Genomic DNA, 15,275 nt, shown 5'->3' on the forward strand with positions numbered 1-15,275 from the left:
CTAGGATCAGCACACACACACACACACACACACACACACACACACACACACACACACACACTAAAGGACAGGAAAAAAAAAAAAACATAAAAAGGAAATACTATCATTTTAAATACCAAATCTTCAGGAAATTGTGACTTTCAACTTTTATCATGTTTGTAAGCATTGTGTCATATTTAAACAACTCCTCCTCCTCCTTCTCCTCCTCCTCCTCCTCCTCTTCTTCCTCCTCCTCCTCCTTCTTCTCCTCCTCCTCCCATCCCCTCCTTCTTCCTGCTAGTCCTGGGGCTTGGACTCGGGGCCTGGGCCCTGTCTCTGAACTTTTGTGCTCAAGGCTAGTATGCTACCACTTGCACCACAGTTCCACTTCTGGATTTTTTTGGTAGTTAATGGAAGATAAGAGTTTCAAGAAGCTTCCTCGTGCAGATTATCTGAGAATCATGATGGTCAGATATTAGCCTCCTGAGTAGCCAGAATTACAAGCATGAGCTGCTAGTGTTCCGCTTCATATCTGAACTATTGACATCATGAGGATATCTTCCCAGTAATTTTTCCAAGGGCTAGCAATTGCCTAGCGGCAACAATTCTAGTAGTAGACGGTAAGACATAAGGACTAAGTCAACTAATTGTAATCTGCTGGGCCAAACAGGCTTACATAAAAATGAATTGTTTATCATTATAGTCAATATTCAAGACTAATAAAACTTTTACCTTAGTGATGAACCATGAACCCTTATGTTTATAGTATTATGTGTAAAGTTAAAACACCCATTTTATGAAGGGTAAACTTTTATATCTTGATGTAAGTGAATAAAAACAATTATAGTTGGTCTACTCTGGGCTGGGTAGATGTAAATATTCTTTTCCTTAAGTGTGTTCTCTTTGTGACTACCAAGCTTGGATAGGCACAGGGGATGAGGGCTTTTGATAATGATTAGACATGTTAATTGATTGTGTGCATGCATCACTTCTTTTTATCTTCATAGCACTCAATTCTTCTGACTCTAAGTGCCATATTTGTACCTGTAAATGATTCAGTGACACAAAGACACATTATTTACAATTTGGAAAGAATGGTGGTAAAAGAAACTTATTTTATTTTATTTTTTAAATATTTTTATTGTAATTAATAAAAGGGTTACATGATATTTGCCAGATAGAGGGCGCATTAATTCACATACATTGATACCCTTTCACATTGGTCCCCATTACCCTCCCCCTCACCCCCCCATCTTGGTTTTCCCCCCTTCCCTATCCAATTTCAAATAACCAAATACAAATAAATCCAATATATCAGATAACAAAGTGAGATACTGTAACAATATGAGATACCCAAGGGACAGCAAAAGAGATGAGAGATAACATAGTACATTAAGGTCAACCATCATTCATTATATGGCTTTTGTTTCAATATCCTGGAGGTCCTTTCAATTAGCTTCATACTATATGGCCTTATGTATCAAGGTTTTGCTCTATTGCAGATCTCTGCTGGTAGAGCCCAAGGTTTCTACTGATTATGACAAATGAGGGAAACCATTGAGCCTATGTTCCTTTGAGTCTGGCTCACTTCACTTAATATGATTTTTTCTAAGTCCTTCCATTTCCTGACAAATGGGGCGATGTTGTTCTTTCTGACAGCAGCATAGAATTCCATTGTGTACAAATACCACAACTTGTTGATCCACTCATCAACTGAGGGACATCTAGGTTGGTTCCATATCTTTGCTATGGTGAATAGTGCTGCAAGGAACATTGTTGTGCTAGTGGATTTAGTATGCCCTAGTTTCTGGATGGTTGGGTAAATGCCAAGTAGTGGAATTGCTGGGTCATAGGGGAGCTCTATGTTTAGTCTTTTGAGGAACTGCCATACTGCTTTCCTTAGTGGTTGAATGAGTTTGCACTCCCACCAACAGTGTAGTAGTGATCCCTCCTGGCCACATCCCCTCCAGCATCTGTTGTTATTCGAAGAAACTTATTTTAATCACAGCATTTCTCATTTGTAACCAAAGGTAATCGAACAATAGTGCATCTGAATTTCCCTCTACAAAGGAAGTAAGTGCTCCTCTCTTCTTTCATATATATTTAGTTTCAAGAATTCTGTCATCAAAGAAAACCAGAGAGAGCAAGGAAGAAGAAAAAAGAGAGAAAGAAGGAACACACAGAAAGGAAAGAAGGAAGGAGTGAAGAAAGAGATGCAGAGAAATAAATAAAATACTTCTTAACTCTGAGATTCCAGGACTTGAAGAACAAAGATCCCTTGAAACCAATTGTTTTTTTTTTAATTTAATTTTATTGTTAGGGTGATATACAGAGAGCTTATAGTTACATTCATCAGGAAGTGGATACATTATTTCTTAAACATGGTTACCCCTTCCAATGTTTTTCTCCCACTTTCCCTCCCTCCACCTGTCCCACTCATCTTGTTTGTCCCCTTTTCAAATAAATAAATTAACTATAACTATATACCAGGTACCAAAGTCAGATACAGTAACAACATGAGATAAACTATAAGGGGAAAAGAAGGGAAAAGGAATAGCTTCACCTAGTACACCACCAACAAAAACCTCTTGTTTCCATATCCTGGAGATCATTTCACTTAGCCTCATCATATATGGATATATGTACATAGCTTTTGAGCTATTATGATCCCCTGTTAGGAGAATCCTAAGTGTATACTAATTGTTACGAATGAGGGAAACCATTGACCCTATGTTTCTTTGGGTCTGGCTTGCTTCACTTAATATGATTTTTTTCAGGTCTTTCCATTTCCTTACAAATGAGGTGATGTCATTCTTTCTGATGGCAGCATAGAATTTCATGGTGTAAAAATAACACATTTTCATGATCCATTCATCTACTGAGAGGCATCTGGGTTGGTTTCATATCTTAGCTAAACCAATTGTTTTTTTTTTCTAGCTAATTTTAATTAATGTCCAAAAAGATCAACTCCATTATTTGACATCCTTAGTTTTTTTAAATAAGCATTACAATACTTCCCTTTGGACATTAATACTCTAGAATATCTACCTTGAATTCAGCCCCAATGCTCCATACCTCAAACCTGGGACTACTGGACATAACTACATTGACTGCTTTCTCTTGCTATAAGAAGATTGGTAAACTGATGAAAAAAATAAACATAACTTACTCCAAAACCAACAGTTCAGTCACATCGATTCAAGACAGAATACAATAATACCAGGCAATAAATAATGAGTCCTACGTAAGCCTGTGATCTGATGAGAGAAACACATTTCAGTTTGTGGTAATGAAGCTCAAGTAAGAACATATTGTCCTTTGGGGCATAGAGGATGGTGGAAGTTCCTGATCCTGGGAGATAATAGTGACACCTGAACCTTTCATTAGTTTGTGCAAAATTAAGAAATTAGGGCACTGGTACTCATATGTATAATATTTGTAATACTAGCTACTCAGGAAGCTGAGATCTGAGGATCTCAGTTCAAAGCTAGTCTAGGCAGGCAAATCGTAGAGACTCTGATCTCCAATTACCCAGCAAAAAGCCAGACGTAGAAGTGTAGACTGGAAGTAGTGGAAATGGAAGTAGTTGAGAGCCATCCTCAAGCAAAAAGTCAAGCATTACAGAAGCATGTGCACTCACACACTCACGTGCACACGTGCACACACACATAGTATTAAAACAAAACTTGAAAAGACAGATTAGATGGATATAGAAGAGTATTATTTACTTTGAGGGAGGGGGAGAGAGAGACAGAGAGAATAAGGAAGGAAAGAAAGAAAGAAAATGGAATGGAAATTGGCAGCTGGTTTCTTTTAGGAAATGACTAGTCTATGCAAACTGGAAACCAAAAAAATTATTTCTGGAGGATTGAATTAGGAGAAATGAGTTCATCATTCATCAATCTCAGCTGAGTTTACTGCCCATTACTCTATGCCCATGACCCTTCCAAGCTTTTATATTTATCCATTTAATCCTCTTAATATTTCACAGGTGGGAAAACTGAGGTTCAATAATGTTAAGTAACTTAGCCAAACTCAACTAGCTGACAAGTGAAAGACCAAGGATTACACCTAAGTTTGAGTCATACTATAAACCATGTTCCTCCACTTGTTCTATGTACTTACTGGAGAGGGGTAAGAGTAGAAGTGAGCAAGGCAGGATGGATTGGGGGAGTATTTTGGAGAGTCCTGTTGATGATCACTTTATCTGTGAAGGTGAAGTGAATGCAAGGTTAAAGTTTAATGCTGCTGCTAATGAAATTAGAACCAATGAGAGAAACAGGTTGGGGTGAACATGCTGCACTTGACCTCTGCAGGGTCAATTAGGCAGCTCTGTCCACCAAGGAAGGTGGGAGTTTGAGTCTTAAGCTTCCTTAACCAGAACAGGACCACACATGGGAGGATAAGGCACTTATACCAGGCACAAAATTTGAGATGGCAAAACAAACATAAACAAGAAACAACTGGTGATCAAGATACATATATATATATATATACATACATATGTATGTGTATGCACATATATATATACACGTTGCCAGTCCTGGGCCTTGAGCTCAGGGCCTGAGCACTGTCCTTGGACTTTCTCAAGGCTAGAACTCCACCACTTGAGCCACAGCACCACTTCCAGCTTTTTTCTATGTATGTGTTTCCAAGGAATCGAACCCACCTCAGAAAACATCAACATGAATGTGAAAATGTTTAATAACAATTTTAAGTAAAGGACTGGGAGTGTGGCCTCGTGGCAAAGTGCTTGCCTAGCATGCACAAAGCCCTGAGTTCAATTCTTCAGTACCACATACACAGAAAAAGCTGGAAGTGGTACTGTGGCTCAAGTGGCAGAGCACCAACCTTGAGAAAACTCAAGGACGGTATCCAGGCCTTGAATACAAGTCCAAGGACTGGCAAAAAAATAGAGCCAGGAGTTTGGCCTCATGGTAGAGTGCTTGTCTGGCATGCAAGAAGACCTGGGTTCAATTCCTCAGTACCACATATGTAGAAAAAGGCCAGAAGTGGTGCTGTGGCTCAAGTGATAGAGTTCTAGCCCTGAGAAAGCCCAAGGACAGTGCTCAGGCCCTGAGCTCAAGGCCCACGAGTGGCAAAAAAATAATAATAATAAGGAAAGGTAAGGGTCAGCTTTCATAGATCCTTAGCTTCCCAAATGTGAAATGCCTTTTACACTTCTATTTTTCAAAATAATGTCTTGAAATAGTATTCATCATGATGGATGATTTTTTTTGACCTCAATGCCTTCATAAATTTGACATGTCAGGCTGATACCTTGATTATACCAAAACTGTTTTGTTTAGGAGAAAAAAAGAGTAGATAATAAAATTTTACAGTCAGGATTTCAACCCATAATGAAGTATGGATACAAAATAGAAAAAGTCCTGTTTTCTAGGAGAGTTCTTGTTGTTGTATGTTATGTGTTTGTGCCAGTATTGTGGCTTGAATTCAAGGCCTTGCTTGTTTTTCACTATGGCTGGTACTCTACCAGTTGAGTCATACCTGCAGTTTAGTATTAGAGTTTGAATATGGAGTCTAGTGTTTGTAGACAAGTGCTCTGCCTGGTGAGCTACACCCTTACTCACTTTTTCTCTTCTGTAGAAATAGAACAGAGGAAGCTGATACCTTGTGTGAAGAGATACCTTATGTAAAGTGGCAATTAATGTGATTCAGAGGAAGAGAAAAAGGTCTTTGAAGGAAGTGAGTTTTGGTGGAGGGAGCCAAGGAAATGCAAATCTGTCCCTCATAAAGGCTTGCATTGGACATTCAATCCCCCACTCAGTTGTGTTAAGAGGTAGGGCTTTGAGATGTGATGATCCCGAGCACGGTGGCTGGATAAAGGACTTGTAGCTACAAGCTCCGTCTATCTCTTGCTTTTCTGAGCTCCTCTCTTTCTGCCTTCCTCATGAGATGATGCAGCAAGAAGGCCTTTGCCACATGTAAGCCACTGGCAATCAGTTTCTTCGGAACTGTAAGAGATAACCTTTTTTTGTTGTTTTGGGTAAAATCTGATATAGCAATGTGAAAGGGGCTAAGATATAGTCTGACTTCTAGCTTCTCCTCTCCCTGTTTGGTTTCTAAACAAACCTCAAGGCAGAGGGCATGCAGGCCAGGCTCCAGGAAGGCCAGAGGGCGAAGAAAGTAGAAAAAGGAATCTAGGAAGCAAAGGGAAATACACCACCACATGAGAGTAACTCCTAACTACTGAGCACTTTCCACATAAAAGACACAAATGCTTTACCTCTGTAAACCCATGAAATCCATGTAGCAATCTGAGAAGAGGAATATTGATATAATCTCATTTTGTTAGAGGACTCAAGGCTTGCTATACTTAAGTGATTTATGGAAAGCTTTAGAAATAAAGAAGGAGGCAAGAACTGAATCATGTCAGTCTATGTCATAGCCCAAAGGTATTGGCTTCATAATTACTAGGACCAGGATCACATCTTTTTTATTCCAACTGTGACAAACACCTGATAGAAATGATTTAAATGGAGGAAAGAGTATTTTTGTTTGCACGGTTACTTGGTGCTATTGTTCCTGAGCTGTGGTGAAGTAGGACATGACGGGGCGGAAGGCATGTGATACAACAAATGTTTACCCCCTTGACAAGTGGGAAAAAAGAAGAAACTGGGCTGGCTGAGGATAGGTATGTTTTTCCTAGGCATGCCCTCAGTGACCTACCTCCTTCAACTATGCCTGACTTTCCAATTTCCAAGTTAGTAATCTCTCAAGAACTTAACCAGTTGGTTAGGGAGCCTCTGGGATTCACTAGTGTCTCAATAATTGGATCTACCATCTGAAAACCAATCATTCAATACTGGTCTTGGGGCTTGAACTCATGGAATGGAGATGCTAACGCCCTACCACAGCTCCACATCTGGCTTTTTGCTGGTTAATTGGAGATAAGAATCCCATGGACTTTCCTTGCTTACTTTTAACCGTGATCCTCAGATCGCAGGCTCCTGAGTAAGGATTACAGGTGTGAGCCACCAGCAAACAGTGACATGAAGCTGTTTCGAGGGATACTTTTTATCTCAGCCACATTCTCTGCTGCTTTACCTACACCGCCAATGCAAAAGCTACAGGTAAGCCCATGAGAAAACAAATACCTTGTGCAGGCAGATAGCAGGTAACTTAAAAGGCAGGTCAGGAAGCAGAAGCAGCAGGTCGAAGAAGCCACAGCAGCCCTATGTGAGAGGATCTCAGGACGGTCTCTATGGATTTTCCCCCTAACTTTCCTGGCTAAAGGAGGCAGGTGGTGAGAGAACTTAACCATGGCTCTGGAGCGCCAGGGGATTTGCCGAGTTCTGTCCCCTGGGTAGAGCATGCTAGGGCGTTCAGGTTTCATCTTGCTTTACTTGATGTTTTCAACCTCAGAAGAAAAGAATCTTCGCCTACCTGGAAAAGCGGTTCAGGATATTTTAAATAAAGACGCAGTGAAGATTCTCCTGGGCATAGGAGAACGATTATCATTATTTCGGCACGTGTCAGTAAGAGTTGGTCTTGGTCTTAGGAAGGATTATTCCTTCCTAAGATATGCCTTCTTGGCATCATCAGTGGGGTCGTTCCCCCCCTCCCTACCCTCCGGCCAGGCACCCTGAGGCCCAGGTATAGCAGCGTTGGCCGGAGCTGACGGCCCCAGCAGGCGGCGGACGCGGTGGGTGTGCACCCGGGCGTGCCCGGCAGGTTTAAACAGCAGTTCTCTGGCGTCTGTTGCCAGAGAAAAACGACTTTTCTTTTTCTTGAGGAGGCATTTATTTTCGAACGTATCCATAAATCCGGTCTAAATTTCAAAACTTTGGGGGCGCGGGTGCCTTTCTGGTTCGAGGTGAAGGGCGTGGCCGTGCGCCCTGCTCTCTGGCGCGCCCCTCCCGGGCACCCGGCCCCTCCCGATCCCGGGCCCCGCCCCGGCTCCGGGAGAACCCCATAAAATCTCGGCGGCGCGGGGTCCCTCCTGCGGGCCTGGTTTTGAGCATCTCTCTTCTCTCTGGCGCGTCGGGTGGCTAACGAGAACCATGGCCCAGGAGCTGTACCACCAGGAGTTCGCCCGGGCAGGCAAGCAGGCCGGGCTGCAGGTCTGGAGGATCGAGAAGCTGGAGCTGGTGCCCGTGCCTGAGGGCGCCTACGGAGACTTCTACGTCGGGGACGCTTACCTGGTGCTGCACACCACCCGGGCCAGCCGAGGCTTCACCTACCGCCTGCACTTCTGGCTGGGTGAGCGCGCCCCCGTCGCGCCCAGGTTGGGGAAGGGAGGAAGCGGGGATCCGAGCCCTGCAGGCTCTGCGGGTCCCAGCGCTGGCCCCGGTGCCCTGGGCGACTCTGGAGGTGACCTGCCGGCCGGTCACGCCCTTCACCTTCTCCTAGCCCGCGTCCACTCCTTTGCTGCTGCAAATGGAAGCGAGGACAAAGTCCGGAGGAGATTCAAGCCATTGGCTTTGACCTTTGGCGAGTCATTTCCTCGGCTTGAGTTCTTGCGTCTTCTCCCCAACTTCTAGCTCCAAACCCCAACTAATGCCCAGGGGGGCTCTGCGTCTGCGCGGGATTGTGCGGGCCAAGTGCTGTGTACGGTTTGGCAAGTTCAGGCTTGGTTTCTCTGGCAAGGATGGAGGTGAAGTCAAACAAGTTTGTGGACATCTCCCTCATGTAGCAGGAAGTTTTCTCTTTTATTAAAAACTAAATTTAGTCTTACTTGTTGCCTTGGGGTACCAGCACCACTAATTGCAGGGATTAGAATTTGGGGGGAGGGACCTCTTTTAAATCAAGATTCTCCCTACACTCCACTGCTCCCATGTTTGGGAAACAAAATTGCATATGTTATCTACATAGGTAAGTAGTCTGGCTACTTTGTTTATTTAGACGGGCTGTTTTGTTTTTAACTTAGCTTAGTATTTATCTGCTTTAACGAGGACACCATGGAACAGAACAGCAGTGGTAATTATTTTGGGCTGCTTTGGTGCCAGGCTTTCAGACACTGAGCCTTGTGTGTTCTACTTTTTCCACCTTCTGCTTTTGCGCGTAAACATCCTGAGTGTCCAGCCTCTCCCTGGGAGGTGCTGTGCCAGTGGGCACACCCCATTGAACAAGGTGCCATTATCTGAGCCTTCTTGCCTTCTCTTACAACTAGCTTACCTCTGTCCTACTAGTATTTCTTTCCATTGGCTATTTATTCTTGAGCTCAGGAGGAGGGAAAAAGACACAAAACCACACACATGGTGCTTTCATGAGTCTTTGAGAGCCAACATTTCAATTTCTAACACCTGAAGATTAAAAAAAAACTACAACAAATAGAAAACACTGAGAAGTGACTTCTTAAATGTTCTCCTGCAACTAGCAGCAGGTGTCAGGAAAAGCAGAAAGGCATAGAGGAAGACAGCATTTGAGCTTGCTGTAACTGTGTGCTGCCTTGAAGTGGTTGAGGGGGCTAAGGCTGAGTTTCAATCACATTTTGGTTTTCTCTTGCAATCTTAGTGCTATAACACATAGTGATCTCCATGTTTTGCAGGAGAAAATGGGGGAGACACCAATAGACACTCTATAGTCATAAATGAATGATGCTAGACAGTATAATGACATCCTCACTGCAGCCTTCCAGACTTTGGATCTGGGATCAATCAGAATGTGAAATGCTGCATTTGCCATTAGAGTGTGTGCAAGTGTGAGAGAACGCCACTACTCGCTGAGCACAGCGGTTAGGTTTGAGTGTTAGGGTCTGACGGAAAAGTACACACAGTCTGATGACAATTCTTTCATTCTGGAAGTAAATACCTTCAGCACTATGTTTTGTAGGGCTTATAAGTTCATTTTAAGTGTCAATTATTCATTTAGTATTTATCAACCTTCCAAAGATAATAGGACCATGGAGTGATCTTAAAGTTCTGCTAAAACCACATGGCACATTAGAATCAAATTCATTCTAGAACCATTCTGGGTGCCCAGCACTTTAGGATAGGAATAGTTGATGAAACTTCCCTGAGACTTTACCATCTCAAAGATGTACTTAGACAGAGATGATAGGAGCCTGTTCAAACAGGATAAGAACCTTGAAAGAGGTCCAGAGTATCTTTGGTTATGGGAAGCAGAGAAGCCTTCATGGGAGTGGGAGAGGATTGGAAGAGTTCTTGTGCCAAAGGGAGTGACAGGGAGATGGAAGAGCTTCAAGTGTAAGAATCAGCAAGTCCTTCACAGGGAATCATCCGGCACCTTTACTGACTTCATTTCCCTAGGCAAACTGTATCAAGCTGATATCTAAAGTAGGATGAATCCATCAGAAAGACAGGCTGAGAAAATTCCAGGAGGGAATGCTCAAGAGCAAAGAAAATTTGATTAGCAGAAATCCAAACATCAATTGGAAATAGGGGAAGTTAAAGTGGAACTGGGATGAAAATAACACAGGACCTAGGAATGAGGAAACTAGCCAAGTAGCAGGAAGGAAGAGGAAACTTGGAGAAAGGGAATCTAAAATGAGGAAGAATCAAGAGTCATCCATTATTCTAGGTCTTTCCCTCAGTGTGTCTGTAACACAATACCATGTCTCATATTATCTGATGTAGCACCTTGTATTAATGTTATGTACTTAAATGTATGGCAAGTAAGAATTGTTTCATGTAACTCAAAACCTTTATTTCAGCTCTTTTCCCTTTTCTCTTCCTCCTTATCCCCTTTTTCTTCCTCCTCTTTCTCATCCCCTTCCTCTCCCCTTCATCTCCTTCTTTTCCTCCTTCTTCATGGTTCTAGAGATTGAACTCAGGATCTTGTGCTTGCTAGGCAAGCACTTTTTCACTTGAGCCATGCCCCCTATCTTTTTGTTCTTAGTCTGTTTTTCAGATAGTCTTGCATTAATTTTCTCCAGGTTAGCTTCAGATCATGATCCTCTTACTCCTGTTTCCTGAGTAGCTGTATTACAGACTTGCACCACCATATCCAGTAATGATTTCAGTGTTGTCCCTTAGCAGTTTAAATGTATACCATCATGTGCTTATGGTATCTTACAGCATTATGTCTATGAGCAGGAACTGTTGGAAAGTTGGCCTTAGACACATCCCAATCTATATTGCAAATATCTGCTTTTACCTTTTTCACTGACAGTTTTAAACTTGACTTAAATACATTTTGTGGGGAAAGTCCTTGGGCTTACACTCAGGGCCTAGGCACAATCCTTGGGCTTTCTCAAGGCTAGAGCTCTACCACTGGAGCCATATCACCACTTCCAGCTTTTTCTATATATGTAGAATTGAGGAGTCAAACCTAGATCTTTGTGCATGCTAGGCAAGCACTTTACCACTAGGCCAAACTCCTGATCTTTGATATATTTTAAAACTAATACAGTTTTGTTGTGACTTCTCTGTTCTAGGCCTTGTGCAAGGCTTTCAGGGTGGAAAAGACTAGATTAATAATACATGCTATACAGCACACGGAAGGCTGCTAAGAAGCTGGACCACTTACATTTCCTGGGGCTGGGAATGCAAATGTAAAATGGTACACCTCTCTGGCAAACATTTAGTAATTTCCTTCAACGGGCATCCATGGGCATTTGTGCCAGATATTTAACATTTAGTTTCATGCCAAAATCCATGCATGAATGTACATGAAGACTTTATTTAAAGATTCCCCAAATGGAAGTCATCCCAGATATCTTTCAACAGGTGACTTGTTTGATAAATTGTAATACACCTATACCACAAAAACCAAGCAAACTACTGATGTACACAAATGAATGAATCTCCAGGGAATTCTACCGAACTTAAAAGCTTTTAGGAGTTTTGCTTCTGCAGCACATATATAAAAATCAGAACAATTCAGAGTAGATTAGCACAGCCCCTGAGTAAGGATGACATGCAAATTCATGAAGTGTTCTATTAAAAGAAAATAAGGGGAGGCCGGGAGTTTGGCCTAGTGGTAAAGTGCTTGCCTAGCATGCATGAAGACCCGGGTTCAATTCCTTGGTACCACATACATAGAAAAAAGCTGGAAGTGGTGCTGAGGCTCAAGTGTTAGAGCTCTCGCCTTGAGAAAAGTCCAAGGACAATGCTCAGGCCCTGAGCTCAAGCCCAGGACTGGCCAAAAAAAAAAAAAAAAAAAAAAAGAAGGGTTCTAGGAGCCTCTGGTGCACACTGTAATCCTAACTACCCAGGATGAGGATTGTAGTTCAAAGCTAGTCCAGTTAGGACACCCAAAGACACTCTTAACTCCAATTAACCACCAGAAAACCAGAAGTGGAGCTATGATTCAAAGTGGTAGAGTGCTAGCCCTGAGCAAAAGGGCTCAGGGACAATGCCCAGGCCCCGAGTTCAAGCTCCACGACTGACTAAAAGAAAACAGACAGATACACACACACACACACACACACACACACACACACACACACACACCAAAAAACAGCTCTAGGAGTCCATATATATAATTGGAAATGACCAAGAGGAGAGGGATAGAGTTGGCAGCGAAGGCAGGAGTGGGTAGAGAGCTGAATTTAGCATAAGACAGTACTTTGGCTTTGACCTCTACAGGGTCTTGCTGTGATTGCAGATCTGTGAGCACACATGCTATAGATAAGTGGAACTTGATTTACACAAAGACTGCAATAAGTGCAAGTAAAACTAGGGAAAACAACAGACAGGGGGATTGTGTGAATGTGAGTGTCCTTATTATGCTATTCTGTACAACCTCTTACTTTACTATACTATAAGAATACTAAACTACACTATAGTTATATAAACTGTTACTACGAGCAGAAACTGAGCTATTCACCAAGAGACATTTTTATTACTTTGGCTCTCGGTAAGCCTTAATAAGTGGGAGAGCAATCCCTCTTTCATGTGCTTCTTCATCAATATTACTTTAGTTATACTAGCCTCTACCTTCCCATATAAATTTAATAAGTTTGTATAGGTCTATAATATATCTTGCTGAGATTTTGAGATGCATAGCATTAGGCTTAGAGATAATTTAGGGGAGAACTGACATCCTTATTATGTTACATCTTCCAACGAATGAATGCTTTGGCTTTATATTTGTTTAGATCTTCTTTGGTGATTTTCTTTTTTCTTTCTTTTTTGTTTTTGTCAGTCCTGAGGAACTCTAGGCGTGGGCACTGTTCCTGAGCTTCTTTTTGCACAAGGCTAGCATTTTACCACTTGAGACACAACGCCACTTCTGGCTTTATGTGGTATGGTGGAATTGAACACAGGGCTTCATGCATGCAAGGCAAGCACTCTACCACTAAGACGCATTCCTAGCCATTCTTTGATTATCTTCATCATCATTTTGTACATTCAGTCTTCATATCCCATACCTATTGCTAAGCACATACCTGAATACTGGGTTGGAGTAATGCTCAGTGGTAGAGGATCTGACTAGCTAACATGAAGCCCTGAGTTCAAACCCTAGTATCTACACACACACACACACACACACACACACACACACTCACACAAATTAAGAGAAAGTCAAATGAAGTCATATAAAATTCATATATAAAGTTGCTATGTGTTAGAATTTCATCATGAAGTGAAAGCTTTTTATCCCTTATGATTTATTGAGCTATAGATAGCTTATGAACTCAATACTGAATATATTTGAAATATATAATTACATAGTCAAGATACTATGAACACTAGCTGATACTTCTAAAATCAGTTGTAATTTTTATGCAGCTCACATGTAGTAAGGATTTTGATTTTTGTTTTGCTTTTTAAAATAAAAATTTTGATCTCTGAACTTGCCTGAATTACATCTGTTTTAGAATTATGAAGATTAGTTTTTACATTGTATCTTAAAATATTCTAGGATAAGAATCAAATTCATAAACTTTAGTGCACTGGTTCCTGAGAGAAATAGAGAAGAGGCAGACTTTAAAACAGGGATTAAGCCACTACATTCATTTTCTTACTTTAAAAATTTCTAAATTCCCTAAAGTTATTTATTTAATTATAGCCTATAGTGTTCACATTTATCACAGTCACATAATGGAAGCCCAAAGTTTGCTGCTAATAAAGGCCAAATCAATTGCAAAATATTTTCCCAGCTGAATTTTATTGACTGTCCCACATGAATATTTTTATGAATCTAAATGGAATACATTGTTGATTCTACATAAATGCATTCAGACACTGGTGTTTTTATGCAAATGTTTAAAAGAAGTTAGATAAAATACTAGTTTTTAATTATCAGTGAAATAAGGTCCTGCATTCTGTATCTATAGAGGATCGTTCTGCATAAATAATCATATTGTATAAATGAAAAGGTTTCTGATTTTCTTCACGTTAATTCTTCTTTCATGCCTTTTCATCCACCATTAACTGGGTGTTTTCTTCTCAGGAAGAGAATGCTCCCAGGACGAAAGCACTGCAGCTGCCATCTTCACTGTCCAAATGGATGACTATTTGGGTGGCAAACCAGTGCAGAGCAGAGAGCTCCAAGGTTATGAGTCTACTGATTTTGTGGGCTATTTCAAAGGAGGTCTGAAGTACAAGGTAAGCACCTCTCTCAGAAGTTTCTAACAGTTTCTTCCCCTGACCAGCCATGCCAAATGTATTCACACAGTTAAGTAACTTGGAGCTCTGTTGTGGGTGCGGGTGAAGCAGGGCTTGAACTCAGGACTGTCATTTTTACTTAAGGCTGGCACATTATCATTTGAGTCACACAACTACTTCTGGCTTTTTGCTGGTTTACTAGAAATAAGATTCTCATGGATTTCTCTACTTAAAACCATGACTGACGATCTCTGCTTCCTGAGAAGCTTGAATTGCAGGGAGTGAGCTGCCAGAGCTTTGTTGCTGGTTTCTCTTCCTCCTCCTACTTGTTTTATTCACTAGTTTATCCCACAACTGGCAGACTTAGAGTGGGTGTTTAATAAATGCTGCAGAATGCATGATGTGATGTATGAAATATTCTGACTTCCTTTATTCCCATTTCTTAGTTTCTGAGAAGAGCGTTTAGTTGTGGTTTCACAAGAAAACCCTTTAGTATTTTGAAGATATTTCAATAACAATACTGGTAGCTTTGATCTTGACACTTTTCATTTCTGCTGTTCAACAGAGTTTCAGAAATTTCTCCCAGAAATCCAGTTCTTCAGACTTTCAATTGCTTTGGAATACTTAAATACAGTTTTTATAGCATTACAATTTCAATAGCTACAAAGAACCTATTTCCCTAATAATGTGGCTTCATCTTTGGAACAATACAAAGAAAACCATTGAGTGGAAAATATGTGAGGTTCAACCACACAGACTCAGACACATTGGTCTGGTGTGTATTGGTCTGAAACACTTTAATTTACTTCTGCAGATAAT

General features: G+C 41.3%; 1 protein-coding gene and 1 non-coding gene across 2 annotated transcripts in view; both read left to right on the forward strand.

Annotated features, from left to right (window-relative positions):
* The first annotated feature begins 7,958 nt into the window (after positions 1 to 7,958).
* Positions 7,959 to 15,275, forward strand: part of Scin (scinderin) — a 66,578-nt gene continuing 59,261 nt past the window's right edge. The window contains exons 1-2 of the mRNA XM_090333051.1: positions 7,959 to 8,202; positions 14,302 to 14,456. Coding sequence (XP_090189177.1) covers positions 8,004 to 8,202; positions 14,302 to 14,456 — 354 coding nt within the window. The 5' untranslated portion in view covers positions 7,959 to 8,003. The remainder of the gene's footprint in view (positions 8,203 to 14,301; positions 14,457 to 15,275) is intronic.
* Positions 11,748 to 11,850, forward strand: LOC150063327 (U6 spliceosomal RNA). The gene has a single exon (XR_016535773.1). It is a non-coding gene; the product is annotated as a U6 spliceosomal RNA (small nuclear RNA).

The sequence above is a fragment of the Megascapheus bottae genome, chromosome 5 (assembly GCF_031878675.1).
Source record: "Megascapheus bottae isolate mThoBot1 chromosome 5, mThoBot2.hap1, whole genome shotgun sequence".
Classification (NCBI taxonomy): Eukaryota; Metazoa; Chordata; class Mammalia; order Rodentia; family Geomyidae; genus Megascapheus; species Megascapheus bottae.